This window comes from Toxorhynchites rutilus, chromosome 2 (assembly GCF_029784135.1).
Source record: "Toxorhynchites rutilus septentrionalis strain SRP chromosome 2, ASM2978413v1, whole genome shotgun sequence".
In the NCBI taxonomy this organism is placed as follows: Eukaryota; Metazoa; Arthropoda; class Insecta; order Diptera; family Culicidae; genus Toxorhynchites; species Toxorhynchites rutilus.
In genome coordinates this window covers 247392243-247415838 of record NC_073745.1, presented here as the reverse complement: position 1 = coordinate 247415838, position 23596 = coordinate 247392243, and the positions used below count along the sequence as shown (strand labels likewise).

The 23596-nt window shown below is 38.5% G+C and overlaps 3 protein-coding genes across 3 annotated transcripts; 1 reads left to right on the top strand and 2 right to left on the bottom strand.

Moving 5' to 3' along the window:
- Positions 1 to 2222: 2222 nt before the first annotated feature.
- Positions 2223 to 5130, bottom strand: LOC129766794 (uncharacterized). The gene is made up of 2 exons (XM_055767390.1): positions 2311 to 5130; positions 2223 to 2249 (listed from the first exon to the last, which is right to left on the bottom strand). The coding sequence occupies exons 1-2, from the start codon at positions 5128 to 5130 to the stop codon at positions 2223 to 2225; spliced, it is 2847 nt and encodes a 948-aa protein (XP_055623365.1).
- A 1236-nt stretch (positions 5131 to 6366) lies between these two features.
- Positions 6367 to 13373, bottom strand: LOC129767407 (GPI ethanolamine phosphate transferase 2). The gene is made up of 9 exons (XM_055768272.1): positions 13097 to 13373; positions 12640 to 13039; positions 12396 to 12584; positions 11997 to 12339; positions 11740 to 11933; positions 7524 to 8181; positions 7331 to 7469; positions 6952 to 7270; positions 6367 to 6893 (listed from the first exon to the last, which is right to left on the bottom strand). Exons 1-9 carry the CDS (start codon positions 13249 to 13251, stop codon positions 6486 to 6488), a joined length of 2805 nt encoding a protein of 934 aa, XP_055624247.1. The 5' UTR covers positions 13252 to 13373; the 3' UTR covers positions 6367 to 6485.
- Positions 13374 to 19394: 6021 nt separating this feature from the next.
- On the top strand, positions 19395 to 20503 carry LOC129768753 (protein immune deficiency). Its single transcript, XM_055770615.1, has 2 exons — positions 19395 to 20105; positions 20170 to 20503. The coding sequence occupies exons 1-2, from the start codon at positions 19488 to 19490 to the stop codon at positions 20320 to 20322; spliced, it is 771 nt and encodes a 256-aa protein (XP_055626590.1). The 5' UTR covers positions 19395 to 19487; the 3' UTR covers positions 20323 to 20503.
- The last annotated feature ends 3093 nt before the right edge of the window (positions 20504 to 23596 follow it).

Genomic DNA, 23596 nt, shown 5'->3' with positions numbered 1-23596 from the left:
TGTTACATGTTAGAACATGTTCTTCAAGCGTGCTCCTTACTTGCATCGGAAAATTACTGGAATGTTTTACTCTCACATTTGCTAATTTATTACTATATCTGTTCGCTATCGCGAACATCTTCCCCCGCGCGGAAGAACGTATAATTAATTTAAATCACTGTTTCTTTACTAGATGATTTGTTGTCTTCAATTGGTAGAATAGCAATTTTTGAAATAGGCCGGCGCAAAATGGTGTCTTTAACTTTTACATCGATTGCTCTGACAAGATTATCGTTACCCGGATACACATGTTCCACCTTTCCTAATTTCCACTGTTGTGGGGGGAGATTCCTATCTTCTAACAAGACCACCATTCCTGGTCGAACATTTGGAAGGCGAATGCGATTCTTGCCTCTCGGTTGTAAACTAACTAAATAATCACGTGACCATACTCTCCAAAAGTGCTCTCGCATTTGCTGAAGATGTTGCCATCGTGATAATCTATTTTTGTTTATATTTTCGTTTGACGGTTCTGGAATTGCTATTAACGGTCGTCCTATCAAATAGTGAGCTGGAGTAATTATTTCTTCAGTCGGATCGTCGGAATGCGCAAAAAGCGGTCTAGAATTCAGTATCGCCTCTATTTGTGTCAACAGTGTTGAAAATTCTTCGAACGTTAGTGGTACATCTTTAAGGATTCTTTTCAAATGGAACTTTGTGCTCTTAACGGAAGCCTCCCAGAGACCTACAAACTCTGGTGCATCGGGTGGAATAAAATGCCACATTATTTCTCTCATTCGACAAAATTCTCCAACGTCTTTAACAGCTACTTCGTTTTTGAAAAGTTTAAACATTTCATGTAATTCCGGGTTTCCTCGATCCTTGCTTCACTAGAAATGGTCCAGCATAATCGATTCCTGATACTTCAAACGGGGCAGCCGGAGTAACTCGACTTGGAGGAAGATTTCCCATATACTGCGAAGCACATCTTGGTTTGGCATGGAAGCATGTAATGCAGCTGCGAGTAATTTTTCGCACGGAAGACCGGGAATCAAGTAACCAAAAGCGTTGACGTAGTACGGAATGAAGACCACTTGGACCAATATGCAGGTTTTCGATGTGATATGCTCGAATTATTAGATCGGTGATGTAATGTTTAGGAAGTATATATTGATGTTTTACATGGAATGGCAATTTAGACCTTTGTATTCTTCCTCCTACGCGTAATATTCCATGATGCATAAATGGACTAAGTGAACCTATTTTCTTACAAGGTTCATTATCTCTTACGCGTTGAACTTCATCATCTAGCACTTCGTTTTGTATGATCATTACAATTAATTGGAGAGCCTTTCTGAGCTCTGGAACACTCAGATACTCTGATTGTATACGATTTTCCTTTTCCTTGATACGACAATTTGCTATGAAACGATTGACATACGCAATGACGCGTTGCAATTTTCGAAAAGAACTATATTTTTTGAATACTGTAAGACCATCTGAATTGGTCACAGGCATCGTTATTATGGCCATTTTTTTAATATCTGGAAGTTCTGATTCTGGAATCTGTTCTATTTCCCTGGTTTCATAATCAATCAACTGCAAGAATGCAGGTCCGTTCCACCATAATGAATTTTGTTTCAAAGCACCAGGAAATTGCCCTCTTGAGATCATGTCAGCTGGATTTTCCTTTGATCGTACGTAGTACCAATCAATATGTTTATTTTCTTGAGTGATTTCCACGACACGATTTTTTACAAAAGGTTGTAACATTGTTGGAGGTTTTTTCAGCCATGCTAAAACTATTTGGCTGTCTGACCAAAGACACACTCTGTGGAATTCAATCTTGAGGGCGTTCAGAACTTTGTTGACTAAACGTGAAAGGAGAACAGCCGCATTAAGCTCTTTACGCGGTATAGTCATTTCATGGAGGGGAGCTATTTTTGATTTTGCACATATTAGTTGCACTGCTATTGTCCCATCAGATTTAATGCTGCGTGCATAGATGCAAGCACCACCACAAATCTCGGATGCATCGGAAAAACCGTGGAGTTCATAAACTTCAGAATCAGAAATAGTAATTGGTCTTGGAATTTTGATTTCATTCACTAGAGCTAGGGAGCTTCGAAACTTTAACCAAGCGGATAGAAGCTCGCCCTTCAAAGGTGCATCCCAGTCTAACTTTTGCTGCCATGTTTTTTGCATCAAGTGTTTAGCGATTACAACTATAGGAGATAGTAATCCTAAAGGATCAAACAATTTTGCAGCATCTGAGAATACAAGTCGCTTTGTGATAGATACATTGTCAATGAGAGTAGGAAGATTGTTTACGAAACGGAATTCGTCACTGGTGGGATTCCAAATCAGGCCAAGCGTTTTGATTCCTTCATTTGCAAACTCTGGATCGAATTGTACCACTTTTTCTCGATTCGCTTCTGGTATTCCCTCTAAAATAGTTCCATTATTGGCGCACCATTTATGAACTGGAAACCCTCCACGTTGTAATAATCCTTGGATTTGATGTTTACTTTCAACCGCATCTTCTAAAGTGTTAGCACCTGATAGCATATCGTCCATATAACAATCTTGTTTGATAATACGAGATGCTAATGGATATAGTTCTTTTTCATCTTCACAAAGCTGAACTAAAGATCGAGTTGCCAGGTATGGTGCCACAGACGTTCCATATGTTACTGTCACCAGTTCCAGAACACGAAGAGGATCCGCTGGTTGATCACGCCAGAATATTCGTTGGAAAGACGTATCGTTACTATCAACAAGAACCTGCCTATACATTTTAGTAATGTCTGCAGTGAATACGAAACGATACTGACGAAATCTTAGGAGAATTGCCAATAAATCACTTTGTACAACTGCTCCAACTTGTAGAACATCGTTGAGAGATGTACCAGAAGGTGATTTAGCTGAAGCATCAAACACAACTCTCAATTTGGTGCTGGAACTCATTGGACGTAATACGGCATGATGTGGCAAGTAATATCTCAATTTACCTGGAGGGTCATCTGCTTCTCTAATTTCTTTGCAATGTTCTAACGATTCGTACTCTTTAATAAAATCTGAATATTGCTGTTGGATATCGGGATCCTTGCGAAGACGCTTTTCCAAAAACATGAAACGGCGAAGTGCAAGTGATCGATTATCATCAATTTGGTTTACTATTTCTCGAAACGGAAGTTTCACAATAAAACGTCCTGTTTGGTCTCGTTTGTGAGTGCGGCGATAGAATTCTTCACATTCCTGTTCTTCCTTTGACTGATTTACTTCCGTCTCTATTTCCTCTACTTCCCAAAATCGCTTTATGATGGTATCTAAAGATTCTATTGTAACAGAATTAACATGTTGAGGGCTGACATATGATCCTAGCTGAATTTCTCTCGACACGACCCAACCTAACTCTGTTTCACGCAATTCTGGAAGTCCTTCGGCGATATAAATATATCCGCCTTTCAATAACTTGAAGAAATGACCTATACCAATCAATAAGTCCACTTCTGCGGGTTTATGAAATTGAGGATCAGCCATATGTAAATTAGTAGGAATGTTCCACTTGGCGATGTCAATTTGGCTACGAGGTAATGTTCCTGTGATCTTGGGAGTAACTAAACATTTCAATTCTGTTTCATAATTATTATAGGTGGACATGAGACTAACTTCTACTAAACGATTGGATTTACTGCGAGCACTACTGACACCTACAATGTCGATGTTAACCGGAATCCCTTCCAGACCCAATTCATTATACTTGGACATGGAGATTAAATTGGTCTGCGCTCCGGAATCTAAAAATGCACGGCATAAAACAATTTTACCATTCTTACCACGTAAATATACCATAGCAGTGAGGAGTAAAACATTTGGCAGAATTGTTGAACCTCCGAAGGAACAAGAAGAAGACACGGTTGATTCAGTTTCTCTTCTCCGCTGTTGGGAATGGGCGGTCGGCCCGCTAGTGTTGTCTCGTACGCAGGATACAGCATTCTCTTCGGATTTCTTCACATCGTTATGCAGCAAACTATGATGACGTTTCTTGCACACCGAACACGACTTTCTGGATGAACACTCAGCTATGCGATGTCCACGACGAAGGCAATTGAAACATACTCGTGAATCCTTCACATTCTGCAACTTCTCGGGTAATGACAGCTTACAAAATTCCGGACACAAGTAATTGTAATGATCTTCCCCACAGAACTGGCATAAAATAACGTTGCTATCGAATGTTGCAGTATGCACTTTCACGCTATTCCTTTTGAACAACAACAAGCCAGCAATCTTAACAACAATCAAGCCAGATATCACATCGATTGTTTGTCCCATAAATTTAAGTCCTTCAACATGACGGGTGCACGTATCCAGCAGCTCTCTCAATTCACCATGGGACTCCTTTTTCATCGGTTTCATGTTCAATAACCCTCCAATGTGTGAGTCAATAATTATTCGTGGATTTTCAAATCGATCTACTAATAAATTCCACGCGTGGGTATAATTATTGTCAGCAAGTGTTTTTGCATCAATAATTCCTGCTGCTGCGCCAATCAAAGCTTTATCTAAATGATGAAGCTTGATGGCATCACAATCAGAACACCGAGAAATTATATCCTGGAACATTGCTTTAAAACGAGGCCAGTTCTCGTATTTTCCATCGAACGTCGGGATAGGAGCTTTGAGAGGTTGCTGCTGAATGATTACCTGCGATGGTGCTGACGATTTAATTTCAGGTGCGTTATATTGCATTAGTAAATCCTCTACGATGGTGGATGTAAAATCACAGACATCTTCAAACTGTAGACATTCCGCTTCTTGAGTTTCCATTTCGTTGTCGGGAATGATGGCCAGGATTCTATTATGGAAATTGGAGAACTCTTCGGACAGCGATGGAAGCTTCCGGGAATACAATCTCAGCTGGGCAATGTTGACTGGAATGTCGGAATTGTCTACGATGTCTCTGATACGGATTACCTTTTGAAACACCTGTCTACGTTGCCGGAATAGCGGGTTGAGTTGCGACGCGGTTGCCGCATCGGCAGCAATGTTGGATCCTTTGGCTGCGGCTTCATCAGGAAATCCTTTGAAGAGTCCAGATTCCTCTTCGGAACGCTGCGTTTCCTTCGGTGATCGTTGGATCGGCATCTTTGAGTAATTATACGCACTTTTACTCAATACTTAATACACTTTGCGTCGTTGGACTTATAACGTTCACTTATTTAAATGACGCAGTAATAAATGTTCACTTCAACTATATTGTCACTGGAATATTTCTCTTTTTTCTAACTATCACTCGGATGTTTTACATCCGGCTCGAAGGACCACTATGTTGGTGTTGTGCCAACGGAATAAATTTCGCTTTGGTAAAAAGTCTCTAAGGGAATTGTGCTCATTTGGAAATTAAACTACTAAAAAATGAGTACTACTAGTTTTTTAGGTTTTATTCGCTTTGTAAATTTCACTTGGGATATGTATCACTCATGGAATCTAGAACTTGAATGAGGAAAAATACTGCATCGCAAACTATGCGCTCGTATTTCAATTGCGCAGTATTTGCGCCCACCAATCAGCATCGCTCCTGTAGTTGTGTTGGTTGTCTCTCGCTAGTTTCGTTGTTCTCATTCTGCCCACGCGAGGTTGTTGGATGTTACATGTAAGAACATGTTCTTCAAGCGTGCTCCTTACTTGCATCGGAAAATTACTGGAATGTTTTACTCTCACATTTGCTAATTTATTACTATATCCGTTCGCTATCGCGAACAGGTGGTGGCCCAATACAATAAAGCTATTGACGCCGCTACAACAAGAAATCGACGTTAAAAAAGAATTACATGCAAAAAAATTGTGTTGCTAAAAAAAGTGGATTTTTTGTAAAGCAAATTGTTCCATGATGTCGTTTTTATTACACATTCATGCATGCATTACGCCTATTAAGCTTCATTCGTTGAGGGTATATCAGTTGTCTCCAAAACATAACCATATTAACACTTTGGAAACATAGATATTTATAGTTTTCATAAGAGATGTATCCAAAAAAGATTTGGCATCCTCTCTATAGTGCTTTGTGAAACATTTCAAACTCGTTTCAAAATATTTCAGCACCGCCACTGATATTCGAGCAGAGTAACGAGCTGTTTTCCTCGATTTCTATAATTTCAGATTTTACTCGGTGTGATAGTGATAGTGATTTTATCGAATCCTCGATTCGATTTCTATAATAGGGCCCAATGATTTGCTCGTAACATTTTTGTGTGTAAATTCTCACGCTTGACATGTTCATGACATGTTTCTAAGTAACGAATTAAACATTAATAGCATTTTTTCAAAGAAAAACATGAAAAAGTTGTTGTTCGAAAAACTTTTTCCATGTAAATGTGCCCATCGTCCGATGTATGGCGCCTCTGCTGTCGATACAAGAAATTGAAAATGAGAATGAGAAAAATATGGAGGAAAATGTGAAAGTGTGATTCAAACGTACTATTCATTCTTTATTGTCTATTTCAATTCTCATTAAACATGAAATATGCAGCCAACATTTGGAGCATTGTTAAGCTTAAGAAGAAGCAGTCGTAGATGATTTTTGGTGAAAACACAGTCCAAACGAAAATGTGATTACGCATGAGGGTTGCGATGACTATGTAAAAAATTAAGGGTACAATCACTTGTACATTGAGCCATTTAAGTAACGATTGTAAAATGTGTGTTTGGTTATGCTCAAGCTTGGAACCTTTACTCTTTGGTTCATTTTGGCATCCTTTCGTGAGATGGTATATCAACATAAGATAACTTAGTATCTGACCGTTGAATGTATTTAATGTCAGGAGCATTCCAACTCGTACGAAATCAAAACTGTCCAGTCCGACGTATCCAGCGTTGAGATCAACGGTTGCCAAATTGTTTGAATTGCCCTGAAATAAATGCTCGATGGTTGTAAGATGGCTTATATCGCATAGAGTTTATTCTCACCTGGTAGAAATAAAACATCTTTCCGAGCCAAATGTGGAAGACGATTTTAAGAATCAAGTTCTCGCTCTTACTGTCCGCGATGTGATCAATCCGTTTCACTATATATTGACTCGAAGAAAGCAAAGCCGCCGTCAGAATAACATTATGAGGTTTGTGTATTAGAGACGACAGAAGCACAGTTACGGATATCACGCTAATTAACATTTGACTAGTTTTCAACGCTGGTTTGCCCATCAATGCTCGATAGATTTTTGGCAGGAAGCCGATGAAGAAGATTTCCCATAGATTGATCCAGAATATGGTGAGACACCCTGTGGTTCTGAAAAGCAGAATCGATTATTAAATTAGGAATGCTGGTTAAACGGTCGACCAATAAAACCTCGATGGAACCACCCCGAATAAGCTGACGACTCCTGTCATCAATCTGTAATAGTAGATCAATAAACACGCTGTCATGCTCAGTATCGTCGTTAGAAATCCCGAAATGTGACCTAAGGCAATCAACACGAAACACAGACCTGAAAAAAAAAATTATTGTACAGATCATACGCTAAAATACAAAGGTCATTTACCGAAAAACAACACTAGGCTTAACCAAAACTTGTTCTCTGTTCTCCCTAGCCAGTCACCCACGTCGGGGATATGTTGCCACTTATCGCCTGTTTGGTTCCAGCGTCTAAGAGCAATGTGAGCTGCAAGGAAACAAACGGCGCCGATGCAAAACTCTTGCCTTTCGCGCCGACAGTGCACCAGCAGGTTCTCGTGCATTTGTGAGCTGCTTATTTGGACAATGGTCCGATTCATTATTCTTAACTCCAACATCGCTAACATGAGGAAGAGCGAATTCGTGATGTAGTACCACGTTTGATGCTCTTCCTCGATGAACGAACTACTGGATAAGGATAGCACATGGAAAATGGATCCAATCAACAGCAACAGCCCGAGCGAGCGTAATTTGAACTCGGGAAATGTCCTTCTCGATATCAATGCTAGAGAACTGCGGAAAATGCTCCAATTGACGTAAAGGCAGCAAGTTGCTGCCATGGCACAAATATGGCTTATATAGCTATTCTTCAAAAGACTAGAATCAATGGTGGAATGTGATGCAAGGAAATGTTTGCATGCGATCACTACAATCAACATGGGCACCCAGGTGAGAGACTTCACTCCTAACTGGATCATCTCCACATCTTGTGGAAGTAACAAGAGTAGTACCGATACAGTCGTGGTCTGTAAATAAGCTTCCATTAATCCATCGTAATTGAGCAATTCCAAATGAAATCGACAAATGACAAAACATCTTCTTCTTCTTCAATGGCACTAACGTTCCTAGAGGAACTTCGCCGTCTCAACGTAGTATTACTTGCGTCATTTTTATTAGTACTTAGTTGAGATTTCTATGCCAAATAACACGCCTTGAATGCATTTTGAGTGGCAAGCTCTAGAATACGCGTGATCACAGTGCAAGTCGGAGGAAATTTCTTTGACGAAAAATTCCCCCGACCAGAACGGGAATCGAACCCGAACACCCGGCATGTTAGTTATGACGCTAACCACTCGGCCAAGGGAGCACAAATGACAAAACATGAGTATTTTGATTCGAATGATAGTTTGTATACCGTTTGGGTTGGAGGAAATATGAGTTTTCCACAGCATTTGGCGTATCGATTTTAGTAAGGGCGTATAGATTTTAGTATCTCAAAAACTATGAGTCCGAAATAGTATCTTAGTAAGAGTTAGGCTATGGTTCATTTGGATCGGAGTACGCACGAAAATTTGATTGTACGAGAAGAAATAAACAATTTTGTTCGATAGAAGCTGACGAATTCGAACGAAGCAAGAGGGAAGCTGTAAGAAATCGAATGAATTAGGCAATTCAATTTTTATTTCGTAAACGATCGAAAGAAGGACAGAAGGAAAACGGAGGAAGGATACATGATAAAAGCGAACCGTGTGTACGATCCTAAAATACCAATCTCACCTATCGGGAGCGGTTGCAATAAAATAATGAAAGAAAAGGGACCAAGGCACACATTTCTTATCGCACTAGGTTCCGTTGCCCTTAGAATGCAGTTACGAATCTTATGGCGGGTTTACATTAGGGAGATCTATAGCTATAGATGGATTTATTCACGTGAAAATAAGTGTAAATGAGTGAGAATAAATATGATACACTTATTTGAGGGATATATAACTTGAATAAATTCAGCATATGTAAACGCTTGTGAATTTCTCACTGGTGAGAAATCACTAAAGTTGGATGCAGTTCTATTTCAGGTGGATAAATTCACCGAGAATATGAATATATTAATTATAGAAGTTCACGCTATAATGAATATATTCATATATCGCTTGATGCGATTTCTATAAATCTCATCATATTTCTTCACATGAATATATCACTAGTCTAAACCCTCCATTAGATAAGCTTTAGCCAGGAGTTGTATCTGTTGAATCACAGATAAGCGATAGGTAAAGGACTTATATGCAAAGGAGCAAGAACGTTTATAATTTTCTCTTTCTTTCACATGTTATATTTAAATTTAGGCTAGAATTAGGATACAAAAAATTGTATAAAAACCCAAGGTTCTCTGAATAAAGCAAGTAGTCTTTGGAATCTTGGCGTACGATTTAAGTCCGAAACTTCCTATTGAATCGACTGACGAGAGTGCTTCAGATTCAAGTTTTCCAACGTCCGCAGTAATAGTTGTATAATCTGCGCTCGGAGTTCGTGAATATCTTGTACACGTTGATCCTCCCGCTTAGTTGATATTTAATAGATTGATCAGCTCCTGTTCGTTACTCGTTCCGTAAGGAATTAGTGCGAAGGCAGTCAGTTCAATTTATTGAAAGGAATAATTCTGATTAGCTTCCGTTCGTGGCTCGTTCCGTGGGGAATTAGTGAGAAGGCAGTCAATTCAATTTGTTCCAGGAACAAGGATAATTCACTCGACACCTTCTTACTTCAACCCTGTAAAGTGCCAATCCAGATTCTCAAGGTTGATTCCTTCGCTTCAACCGAGTTTGCGTATTGGGCATCTTTTACAGAAGCAATGTAACCACACCAATGCAACTCAATGTGGTTGTGGTAGCCATGATCGTTACGTAACAAAATTCCATTTTTATTCGTGGAATCACGCGCCCCTAATTTCGATACTTAGACCGAAAGAGGTGTGTTTCTTGAGCCAAGATGATAAAGCACGTGTTGTAATGGGCAGTATGCAGGCATCGCTTAATGAATCTCAAATATCGCGTTAATCTACCGAATCATGGTTTTGGCATGGCTGGAAAACATAAGCTCATTGTGTCTCTTAGCGTAGGATGCAGAATAAAGCTAGGACATCTCGATCATGCTAAACTAGTTCTATGCAGTGTTCCATTATACGTTACATTTTGTTCACGAAGGCACTGTTCTTCAAACGCATTTTCAAAGTGTGCGCGAGCTGCCTGAATTCGGGATTATTCAGTACCAAAGAATAATCAAGCCAGTAGCCATAATTAATGTACTGTAGATAAAAAATCTTGCACGAGAATTGTATCTGAAAATAATCTGAAATTGTAATGTCGAGTTTTGGTAGAAGCACTGAAATTTTATAGTAAAACATTATTTTAAAGGGTAGATTAGAAGATCAACCAATGAACAGTTCTGCGATTGGACCCATAAACGCTTAGTAAGAAAACGTGGATGCGATAACGAAAAATAAATTTTGGGCGTAACGAAGTTTGCCAGGTCAGATAGTATAAAATAGAAGTCATGTAGAAAATTTAAAAAATGAGTCCAAGATGGTAAAACTATTTTTGACAAACTTTGTGGAACATCGAATTTTTATGAATTTTCGAAACTTGGAATTCTTGTATGTTAACAATCATTTTTAGGCACAAATCATGAATCTCTCTTCTTTCCCTTCTTCTTGGATGGCACTAACGTTCCCATTGGAACTTTGGCCTTCTCAACGTAGGTTGCGTCATTTTTAATAGTAGTTGAGATTTATATGTCGGATAAAACGCGTTGAATTTATTCTGGAATGGGAAGCTCTAGAGAATACGCGTGACCACAGTGCAAGCCGGAAGAAATTTCTCGAACTCGAACCCCCGGCATGATAATGTGGGACGCTAACCACTCGACCACGGGAGCACTTAAATCCTTATGTGATTTAAAACAAAAAAGCTCATTATCAATCTCGTTCTAAATTCCATTCTCTAGATGTTTAAAAAAATATTTCTAATTTATCGTCTTTTTTACAGTAAATAGGTTCTTTTAATATGTTTGTCGTGTTATATCGCCATGTTCATAATAATTTATAATTTTCAAAAACTTCTCCAAATACATTATTATGGTAAAAATATATGTCTAGGAGTTACGTTGAAAAACATTCGAAGACATGTGGGTTAAAATTTAAAAAAATATTAAAAATGTGTATTTTAGATATTTCAAATTAATGTTTTTTTGCAAATAAAAAAAGAGTGCTCATTTTTTTTCTCAGTGTATATTTTTTTCACGTTTTAACATCAATAGTCTATAACTGTTTCTAAGATACTATTGCGGTAGGACTCATAGTTTTTGGGATATAAATTATCAAAGCTTCCTCTCACTAAAATCGATACGCCCTATTCAAAAGTTACACTTGAGTCAAAAAATTCCCAAATGCTGTGGAAAACTCATATTTCCTCCAACCCAAACGGAACACAAACTTTCGTACGAATCAAAAATACAAGTTTTTAAAATCTGCATTTTTAGTACGATTTCATTTGGAATTGCACAATTGAAAGAAAAGTTTTCATGCTTACCGAGATACCGAGAATTATTCCAACCATAATACTGAACATATCGTATCGAATGTAATTCTTTATCAGAATCTTCGTCAGCTTCTGACTTGCGGCCACATATTTGTCAATGGCCTTCTTTGCGATTGTCTCATCATCCGAATCCTCCAGAAATATTGCGTGCAATAGTTTGGCATCCTGATAAAGGATGAAAAAATCTGACATTCCAAGAAAATTGGATTAAATTCATATCAAATTGTCTAAGCGTCATGGTCGTGTACCTTGCTGCTTGATGTTGTTATCATAAAATGGCAATACTTTATCTATCAGTCTTTTGGTGTTGTAGTGAACGGCGTATAGTTTCTCCATTGGCTTAGCACCGCTAAGGAGTGGCTGTATTAGCGAGCCGATGGATGAATATGGAATGGGCACTCCCAACATCGTTGCAAAAGTCGGCGCCAAATCGATTTGCAAATAAGTTTCATCGCATTTAGAGCAATTATTCCCAACCACTACGAGTGGAACGTGAGTTTCTGGAAAAGTTGACCCACCATGGCCACCGGAGTCGCGCATCCCATGGTCTCCCGTAATAATCAGTAGGGATTTAGTGTGAAATTTATTGTCCTGAAATAGTACAGAATTGGCCTATACAGCGCACAAATGCAATCAATAGAGCTAACCCATATCTTCATCGCCTGGTATATTTCACTTATCACGTTATCCATTTCGTGTAACTTTGTTGGCACTTTATCACTAAAGGGACCTTCAACATGTCCAATGTGATCTAATCCTAGAAAGTGGAGAATCATCAGCTTCCAGTCATAATTGTTAAGTTCACTGCGCATCTTGTCTGTCACATTACGATCACCCTGCAAGAGACATTTTGTTAGAAATTATTATCTAAACCGATACTACCGACTTTACCTCATAGAAATCATTCACATACAGCGAATCCACATTCTCGCCTTTTCTAAGAAACATCGCTGGGAACATTTTCGTCCATGTGTTGTCCCCGTAAAACACTATATTTTGCCGTTGGCGAACCATTTGATACAGGAAAGTATCCAGTGTCATCTCGGGACTTCCCAGGTTCAAGACAACATCGAGAAAACTTGGGATGGCTCCGGACGTCATCGCTTTTATCCTAGGCATGGTGACTGTCGGAGGATGCACTTGTAGCTTATATTTGCAGGCAGTTCCATTGGTAATCAGTTCGTTAAGGAACTTCATGTTTCCGTCTTCTGTGGTAAAATCGGTTCGCAACGCGTCGATGATCATAGATACTATTTTGGAGTGGCGTGATTTGTACTGCTCGGGGTTGAGCCTGAAAATATATTTATACCTTTAGCATCCGATAAGTTTGAACCGATGTTTTACGTACTTGACATTATCTATCGATCCGGGTAGATTGGAAATATCTGATTTTGTAGCAGGAGAGAACGATAACGGAAAGAAGCCATAACAGAACAAAATTATAGAGTATATAAATACAATGAAAATATACAGCGAAATATGCTTGATTCCAACAATTATCATTTCAACAAGATTTAGACATTGTTGCACCGCCTCAAAAAACACAACAAACTATTTTGTTTGTTTTCCTTCCTCTATGTTGCGTATTCTGTTTTGTCAATATTATTTTCTTTGTAACTCTTCTTCTCTTTGCTCTCTTTGTGAATCCCTGTCATCACGACATTTATAACATGGTCAATTTTTGGTTATACACTCAGAAAAATAATTTTGATGTAAATACTACCACAGTAATCGTTCGGTTTTTTTTGCCGTTTGGCGAGATTCAGATTTATAAATTCAAATCTTTTAACATTGAATTTGATTGATTGAATCGGGTTTTTCGTATTAGCGTCACCGGAGCCGAAATTCAATAGATAGCAATTTTATTGTACACACTGGCACTCAGATATCTTTTGTATTGTTGTTGCCTTGTTATTTGTAGTGTTTTGTCATTTTTTATTGTTACATCGTCGGAAGCGGCGGCCTTTCGCAAGCAAACCTGTGTTCCATCGATTGCCCGGTTAGTTTGAAACATAGGAGACGATCCTTTAGTTAGGTCCGACCGAGCGTTAGCGCCCGGTTAATTTTTGCACTGAAATATAAACGATATATTTCAAAGCAAAACTTAACCGGGCAAACGTATGCCGTCCGACGCTCGCTAACGCTCGGTCGGATAGTAGGAGTATGATATGTTGAAATACATGAATTAAATTCATAGTTCATTTTATTTATCAGGAGATTATGGGCCTTACCGTTTACACTTCACGATGAAAAAAAAAATGAACGACGTGCCATTAAATTTTGTTTTATGAGTTTTAAGAGAATCACATAATAGACATAATAGAAACGAAAACATACAAAGAATCCATAATAGAAATTTTCGCTAAAATGAAATTTGAGTACAACTATATTCAATTTTGAATATATTTGGCAACACTGTGAAAATGTTGGAAATCCCATTTTTGTAAATTTATCTTTGTCAATTATTTTCCTCATCAACCAATCAGAAGCTTAGTTGCAAGTGGTCCGAGTTTGACAGCAAAAGTGGTCCGGAATCGGCCCCCTACGCGGTCCGCTGTAAACAAAACCATACATGGTCGATTCGATCTGTTGTCGATTTAGAAAAACGCAGTCACCTGCATCATCCAGTCACCATCCCGACCCGCTGTCGAATGAGAACAACAAATATATCCTATGAAGATTTGCTGATGTCAGTATGTTGTGGATAATTTTAATATGTTTTTACTTCCATTTTTATACAGCACGGTTATCCCGACCCGCAAATCTTTTTACTTCCATTTTTACACAGCACGGTCGTCCCGATCCGCACTCTTATCATTATCATTTTTTAAAACGGTCGTCCTGATCCGCAAATATTTTCATTTCCATTTTTACACAGCACAGTCGTCCCGATCCGCACTCTTTATCACTCACTATCATTTTTTTCCATACGGTCGTCCCGATCCGCGAATATTTTCATTTCCATTTTTACACATCACGGTCGTCCCGATCCGCACTCTTATCATTATAATTTTTTTTAAACTTTTCCAAGCAGAAAATCCACAAGCATACATAATGAATTCAACAACAAAGCGACTTTTACTTCAAACTCTGGAGAACTTCCAGCGGTCTGAATACATATTGTCTCTAGAAGACATTAGTTCATTTGCACCCGAGAGTTCGAATGACTGTGACTTTGTATTTTATTATTGGACCTATACTATACAATATATTTTATATTTTTCAAACAACCACTCCACGAATCGAAGAAATTTCGTTTTCATACCGTTTCAATAATCAGTTTTATGGATATTGTTTGAGTTACAACCAAAACTACAAAGCTGAAATGGACATATTGAGTTATCACAGTTCCGTTTTTGTGAAATAACTGGGGCCATATTCACACAGTCAACGGTCCATCAAGCCGAGTATCATTTCCAAATACACAAATATAGTTCGCCGTTGCGCAATATATACTTTGTTCACATTCACCGAAACAAACCTCAAAATCTCAAGGCAAGTTCAATCAAATGCGCCACACAACAATACCAATTAAAACAAACATTGAACATTCCATCAAACCTTGTTCAAAAGTAAGTCATTAATCTCAGTCTCCTCCGATATGACTGTGAATACACTCGAAGATACTCCTTTTCGTAATGAAATGTGAAAGACATTCCAAGAAATCACCTGGAATCTCTGCTTACGTCAGCGATGGCGACTGATCAGCGGCCACCCCAAGGAGCTGGGATTGTCAGGTGGTTCGTTTTAGACAGTATGAGGATAAGGCATGAAAAATGCGAGAGGGGATGAAAAATGACGGCGATTATTTTGACGTAGGACTACGTCTAACCTTTCAATATAGGGGCCCATTTCAATATTTCGGTGTGAAAAAGTGTTCAGTTTTTGAACGTTAATACATCCTCTATTAATGAATGGATTTTGGTTCCAAATACACATATTGATAGAAAATATCCTCAGCAATTGTTTATATGCTATACATTACGATTTTCCAGCTCATATAAAGTTCAAATTGATGAAAAATTGGAAGAAAGAATTCCCTACTTTCCCATACATTTTGTCTGCGCTCTCGCAGCAAACAGCTATTCATTACAAGCAACCACGGGTACGGGCGAAACGTATAGACAAGGTGAAGGAGGGAGACAAAAAAGAGATTATAAATAAATATAGGCGGTCGCTACAACGTTAACTATATGGCTATATAAAGCGAGCGATGGTGGGGCTTGGCCACATTCTATCATCGGACGCCAAGCTGGAAAGACGCTATCTTGAAATTGATTTTCAGCATAAGAGATTGCTGCATTTGCCGGGGATGTATGCGGTGCGATACCGCAAGAGTGAGAGACAGGAGCAGGAGAGCAGGAGAGCCTATGGCCACCACCACAAAATGGCGGTTGACATATTTTCTCTAAGCCCCATCAATATGGGTATCAAATAAAGGACTTGACTAGTAGAACACAGTTATTCATGAGGAGTGCAAAGCCCAGTTATATCACGATACCAGACGGTAAATTCCTATTACGATATGCTTGCCATCAAGTATGTGTTGCCGGCACGACATTTACACGACAAATTTTGATTATTTCGTATTTGAATCTAAACGTTTGAGTGTTTACTGAGCGCTGAGATTTTATTTTATCTTTTGATTTTTTTCTGTAATTTTATACATGAAAAGTTGATCATTCTGGGATCTGTGCTGCATGATATTCGAATAATGGACACCCCTTGGTGTAGTCCTACATCTCTCCGGTTATGTCCCCGACATTACCTACCCGTCTTTTTGTTTATGAACAAATCAGGTCTAATTTTTATGCTACATAGCGTTTTCTGCACACCAACAATTACCTACGCAACGTGAACTTGAACAGGTGGTGGAATAGTACGATCATTTCACGGTGAACTACATTGCGAACAAACAACTAATAAAATCGTGGTGAATAGAATGGTTTTGTTCACGTTCACGTTCATATTAAAATTTCGGCAGTAAACGTGAAGTAAATAAACATCGATCTTCAATAAAGTAATTCGGAAAAAATATACAGTTGTTCACGAATCATCCCGAAGCAACGAAGTTTTTCAACCCGCGCAAAAATCCGATTGAATGAAATTGCATCCATATCAAAATTTTCATTGAAAACTTGAGAATTACTAAACATATCCTTATACAGTTCACGGTGAAATAATTTTCAGAATACCTTGGGACATTCGAACGTGAACATGAACGGGGAAATATTTTGACGTCTATATTTACCACTGTTTTCACGTTCACGTTCACCGAAGTCGGTGAACTACGGTGAGTTCACCAACATCTCGATTCCACGGTGGAAATTCAGAATCGTTGTGAAATATTGAATTAATCCACTTTTATCAATATGAATTGTGTTTAAACATGTTTTTCAACTAGCTGTTTCTTCCTATCGTTTCAAGATGTTTTCCTCGGGTTCTATATGGACTGATGAATTATTAACAAAAAAGTGTTTATCCGCGTTCACGTTCACGGGAACTTTAAACCTACCTTTACAGTTCACGGTGAAATAATTTTCAGAATGCCTTGGGACTTTCGAACATGAACATGAACGGGGAAATATTTTGACGTCTATATTCACCACTGTTTTCACGTTCACGTTCACCAAAGTCGGTGAACTACGGTGAGTTCACCAACATCTCGATTCCACGGTGGAAATTCAGAATCGTTGTGAAATATGAAACATGTTTTTCAACTACAAATTGTTTCTTCCTATCGTTTCAAGATATTTTCCTCGGGTTTTTTATAAGGACTGATGAATTATTAACAAAAATGTGTTTGTTCACGTTCGCGTTCACGGGAACTCTAAACCTGCCTTAACCTTTTCACTACGAAAGGCGTATATATACGCTCTCGCCAGCCTTTCACTTCTTCACAATAGTCACTGGTCTGGTGCAATACAACGACTGACATGCGCATAACGCGCCGTACCTGCAGATGAATTTGTCCGAGACTGGGCAGCAGAGAAAAGGTTAAGGCTTGAAGCGGTAAAAATTCACGCAATCCAGCACTTAGTTTTATTCCCGAGTAGCAGTTACAAGTATGCCCAGAAGAAATACTGATATCACTAAAATGAATCAATTCAAAATGACTGACATAAGAAAATGGAGTAAAGAATCACTTTCATTTTACATTTCCGAAAATGCCATGAGTTATTGTCATGTATGATAAAAGTTGTAATGGAAATGTTAGGATGTTTTTTGGAAAATTGGTTAGATGATGATCAGGTTAGTAACTAGCTGACCCGGCAAATTTCGTCCCGCCCAAAATTTGTTTTTTGTTATCAATACCTTCAAACATTCACGTTTTCTTACTATGAGCAAGTTCATGGGTCCAATCGCAGAACTGTTCATTGATTGATCTTCTAATCGACCCCGTTGAATTTTGTGTGGCAGCTCCCCCTTAGAGAGAGACGGTGGAGTGTCTAACCACCGTAAAAACATTTATTGCACCATAAAACCCCCACTTGCCAAATTTTGTTTAGTTTTCTTGATTAATTCTCGAGTTATGCAGAAATTTGAGTTTCATTTGTATGGCAGCCCATCATGAAGAGCGGGGTCGAGAGTCTAACCACCATAGAAACCTTTATTGCACGCTAAAACATTCACATGCCAAATTTGATTTCATCTGCTTGAATAAATCTCGAGTAATGTAGAAACTTGATTTTCATTCGTATGGCAGCCCCCCTTAGAGAGGGGGGTGGAGAGTCTAACCATCATAGAAACATTTATTGCATCCTAAAACTTAAATATGTCAAATTTCGTTTCATTTGCTTGATTAACGTATAAACTTGTGTTTAATTTGTATGGCAGCCCCCCCCCCCTCCTTAGAGAGTGGGTAGGGGTCTCAAACTATCACGAAAACCTTCCCCTGCCCCAAAAACCCCTACATACTATATATATATATATATATATATATATATATATATATATATATATATATATATATATATATATATATATATATATATATAAATGGATTTCTGTCTTTCTGTCTGATTTTTATGGACTCGGAAACTACTGAACCGATCGACATGAAAATTGTCGATCGGTTCAGTAGTTTCCGAGTCCATAGGAATCAGACAGACAGACAGAAATCCATTTCCATATATATAGATACTTGGTTGAGATTTCTATGCCGAATAACACGCCTTAAATGTACTCTGGAGTGGCAAGCTCTAGAATACGCGTGATCACAGTGCAAGCCGGAAGTATTTTCTTTGACGAAAAATCTCCCGGCCAGAACGGGAATCGAACCCGAACCCCCGGCATGATAGTGCCACCATTCGGCCACGGGAGCACGTTTCCAGTTACATACGGTTTTAATTATTAGTTTTATGGATATGGTTTGAGTTACAAGCAAAATATCAAAGATGAAATTTAGAAATTGTTTCACTAATGAGAGTTATCCATTCTATTTTTTTGGAGTTTGAATCTTCGTACAGCCCACCCCAATGGAACATTTTTCACAGTTCCGTTTTCGTGGAGGAACTTGGATGATATTCACTCAATGAACGGTTTATTATTTCTATCATTTCATAAAGTTTAGTTCCGATTACAAGAATACCAAAATTTTCAGGCTCACCCCTCGTTCCATAACAACCCTGCGTGACATATACAAAATAGTTTGTGATTTACATTTTACGAATGATGTATTTCTTCGTAACAAAGAAAAGTTTTGTTTTTCGTTTTATGTTGCATTAAACGCATGCTCAATGGCCAAATTTAAAAATATTCTGTCAAATCTATTTCCTAAATCTAGTTCAAAACTAGAAATCGATGCGGCTGTTGTTCCTAGAAGAACTAATGATGAAGACAGTGATAAACCTGCAAATCAAAATAACTCTCAGGTGGCTGTTTCGGAAGTAAATACCACTGGTTATTTAGTGACACCTTTCGATTCGGCGATATCGGGGCAGCAGCTGCAATTAGCTAGTCCCACCGCGGGAGCTCTAACGCAAAATGTAGTTAATAATGTTCAGAACAACACGCTGACTGCCCCACAGACGTCAATAACAAACACTGCGGGAGTTCAAGTTTATCAGATTAAAGGTTCAAAGAATGTTCACATCGGAAACAGTTTCACATTCAATTGCGAAACAGGAGAGGAACGAGCGAAATCAATCACCGGCAATGGACAGGTAAAGTGGGCCAATTTAAAACTTTCGGACACTATCAAGCAGATGATGGAATGCGAAGATGATTTGGACACTGGCATGATGGAGACAATATCCAGACATTTGGGATACGAATGGAAAAGCTTCGCCAGGAGCTTATGTTACTCCGATGGTCAGATTGAATCATTCGAATGTGACAACAGAACGCTTTCAGAGGTTTATTTAAAGCGTTGTTACGATTGTTGGATTGTTAAGCAGATCTTTTTTTTTTCAATTTTAGCAAATATATCATTTTGTGTTGGACTGGACTCGTAACGATGATGAACCAACACTTGGTAGGATGACGAAGTTACTTTGGGAAAGGAAGCACAAGGAAACAGTGTATCACATGAAAATTTTATGGAAGAAACGGAAGCAAACTTCTGTTGACTGAGCTCATAGATTGTTTACGAGAAGAGAAGGCCGTAAATCCAAGAAACACGGGCTGTGCTTTGAGGTGTGAATGTATAGCTTAGAAGGAAAATTCCCATAAGTGCCTTAACGAACTCAAAAGTATATATTTACATTCGAAATACTTATTTTTTTATCATTGTCAAATAAATGTTTTGGAACAATCGCTTTTTTAAGTTGGCTTTTTGAAAATTATTTTAAGCATCCTTGAGATATGGCTGTATTAGTCCAAAACGATATAGGGGAGATGGGGGTAAGACGGACATGTTAAGGAAAACTTCAATTGTTTCTTTGGAAACTCATGTTTTCCAAAACGTAAAAGCAGTTTCTTACAGTTCAATATACTGGTTTTCGAAATAATTGACCAAACGTTTAATAAAAATGTGTTTTTCATGTTTTTTACTTAATTAAAACAAGCCGAAGAGTAGAACATTTTTATCAATGCGGGTATAATGGACATGTAGTGGGGGGAATATGGACAGGTCAATAATATACGAAGCGTAGAAGTTTGTCGCTCGCGAGAGGAATAATTTCGATCTATCTCAGTGTTTGTGCGTCCAGTAACTGAAATAGAACAAAAAGAGAAAGCAATATAAAAACGAGTTGAACATTCTTCCCTTCACTAGAGACGAATGAACTCTCAGAGTTTAAAGTCTCTCTAATTCAATACCTTCCCTTCCTTCCCTTCACTTTCCATCATGCAATGGATGGACAGTCACATTTCGACCCCACCGGTGCAATTATTTTAATAATTCAAATTTATCACTTACGAATGAATTTACATTTCCGTACATACCTAATATCGCTTCTCTGTCAACTCACAAACCGAAGTATAACCATCAGCGAATTCAATTTTGCAATTAAATCAATTATGTTTAAACTTGTTTTTCAACTAGAAAATGTTCATTTTTATCGTTTTAAGATGTTTTCCTCTCGTTTTATATATGGACTGATGAATTATTAACAAAAAAAAAAGACGGGTGGGTAATGTCGGTAGAGATGTGCCATCCGCTCATGAGCTGTTCCGAAGAATCGACTCTTTGAAGTGAGTTGACGCGGAACAGCTCGCAAAAAAAATCAAACAGCTCTTCAGCTCACTTTGATGATGATGAAGGAGAGAAAAGAGCTGTAGAATTGAAGAGAGTGTGTGAGCTGTAAGATTCAAATGAACTGACCGTCTCTCGCTCTTCGTGTTAAGACATCAGTTTAGTTTCATTTGTCCCTCGTCTTTTCAACTGTTATATTCGCGTTGACGGCATTGAGCTTTGTTTACCAGTTTAGGGGGCGCCAAAAATAATAATCTTCGTGTTAAGACATCAGTTTAGTTTCATTTGTCCCTCGTCTTTTCAACTGTTATATTCGCGTTGACGGTGTGGTGTAAAAAATGGTGTGAAAAATTTCATTTGAATTTTAACATTTTCAAACTGGCTTCGTGGCTATCGAGTTTGGGACCCAAATTGAAAGTCGGCACTGACAACTGAGCTGAAGAGCTGTTCATAAAGAACAGCTCATTTAGATGAGCTGATATGATCAGAGCTGTTCATCATGATGAGCTGATTTGCACACCTCTAAATGTCGGGGACATAACCGGAGTGACGTAGGACTATGCAAAGGGGACAGCTTTTGTTAAATAAATATTTTAAATATATTGTTTTATTTTCTTCACCTACGTGAATACCTACCTATCTACCTGAAAAATGGATTAGTTTACTGTTTACTCTTTATGAATATGTTAATGGTTCTGAAAAGAACCTTTGGTGTTGTGTTCCTGTTATCACTCGATATCCCCATCTTGTTCGGCTAAACCTTCCTGTTTAGCGATTTGTTGTCACTCGCCACAGCTTTCACAGTTGGAAAATTTCTTCCCATCCAGCTTGTGACATATTTTACAGTATATTACATTCAATGACACGTCGCATTACCACCACTCAGTGCCGGATTGGAGGTAATTTTAACCTGTAAATGAACATTTGCGATGACAGTGGTACAGTGTCGACTTTCAATGTGGGATCATAATTTGGATAATTACAAAAATGTCCAACTAAATAAGTCACATTACATGTCCGTCCAATTAGCTAAATGTCGAACTAATTGTAGATTACTGTACTTTCAATCTGGAAACAATTTAAGAATTGGTGAAAATTGAATAATCAGGAAAGTCCCCAACTATCAATAAGCTCAGAACAACTGCCAAATTCACATACTCATCAAATCCTGGCAAACAAATTATGAAAACATCAATTTGTGTTTTATTATTATTTTGGATAATGTTTTAGAAAGCATTGAACTTTATTTCCTAAACTCTTTTTTGGAAGGTTAACCTGAAAAGCGCCTTGTTTTATGGAATGGTTCCAATTTAGAAAACTTAGTACTCGTGGTTTTGAAAAAAACCATTTCGAACGCCCTCGATGCTGCCTTGTTCTGGATTTGCCACCAAAGCAGTTTGTATAAAGAACAAACTTTTTTCTTCTGCTACCTGAATGTGTTATGTTCCGAATGCAGGTTTTCTTATCGTCGCGAGCAGCTTTGCCAGCCAACTCGATCACTCCGGCGGCCGAAACTATATAACGCCGGCTAGGTGGACTGGTACACAGGTACTAACGCGCTCGACCTAGCTACCTTTTCCGGTGCAATTGGCGGATACACCTACGGGAAATTGCAGACCACCACGGTTCGAGCGGGATTTTGCCTTTCCCTTCACTTTTCCTCCTTTGCCATATCCAACCATGGCTGCTTGTGTTGGTTTGTTGATGTGAGGTGATGCGAAACGATGTGGTGTACGGTTCGGATGAGAATGATCGTTACGGCAGCGGAGAGGGGATTTTTAAGCTGACTGGCTGGCTCGAGAATTACGCATGTGTGAGACTGCGACCAATGTTTCCCTAATTTTTTTCTATTTCCTTTCCAATCGTGCTTCATTCTATTTCGCTGCTGCTCTGGTTGCCCGTTTTGGTCGGTACGATTTGAGGAGCACAAAATTGACCAATCAAAAATGGGTACCTATTGTATTTGGACAATGCTTGATATTTCACAATTATTCAATTATTTATCTCAAGAAAAATGAAATGTTATTCGTTATGATAGATGCGTAGATATATTTCCTATCAATTGATGCAAAAACCTTTGCGATCTATTGAGAAATGCTCGAGTTATAAGCGTTCCAAATCTTGCATTTTTTCCTACTTGTTCAGTGCCTAGATTTCCATTTCACCCCCTATATCTTCCGGTTAGACGTAGTCCTACGTCAAAAGTGTTTG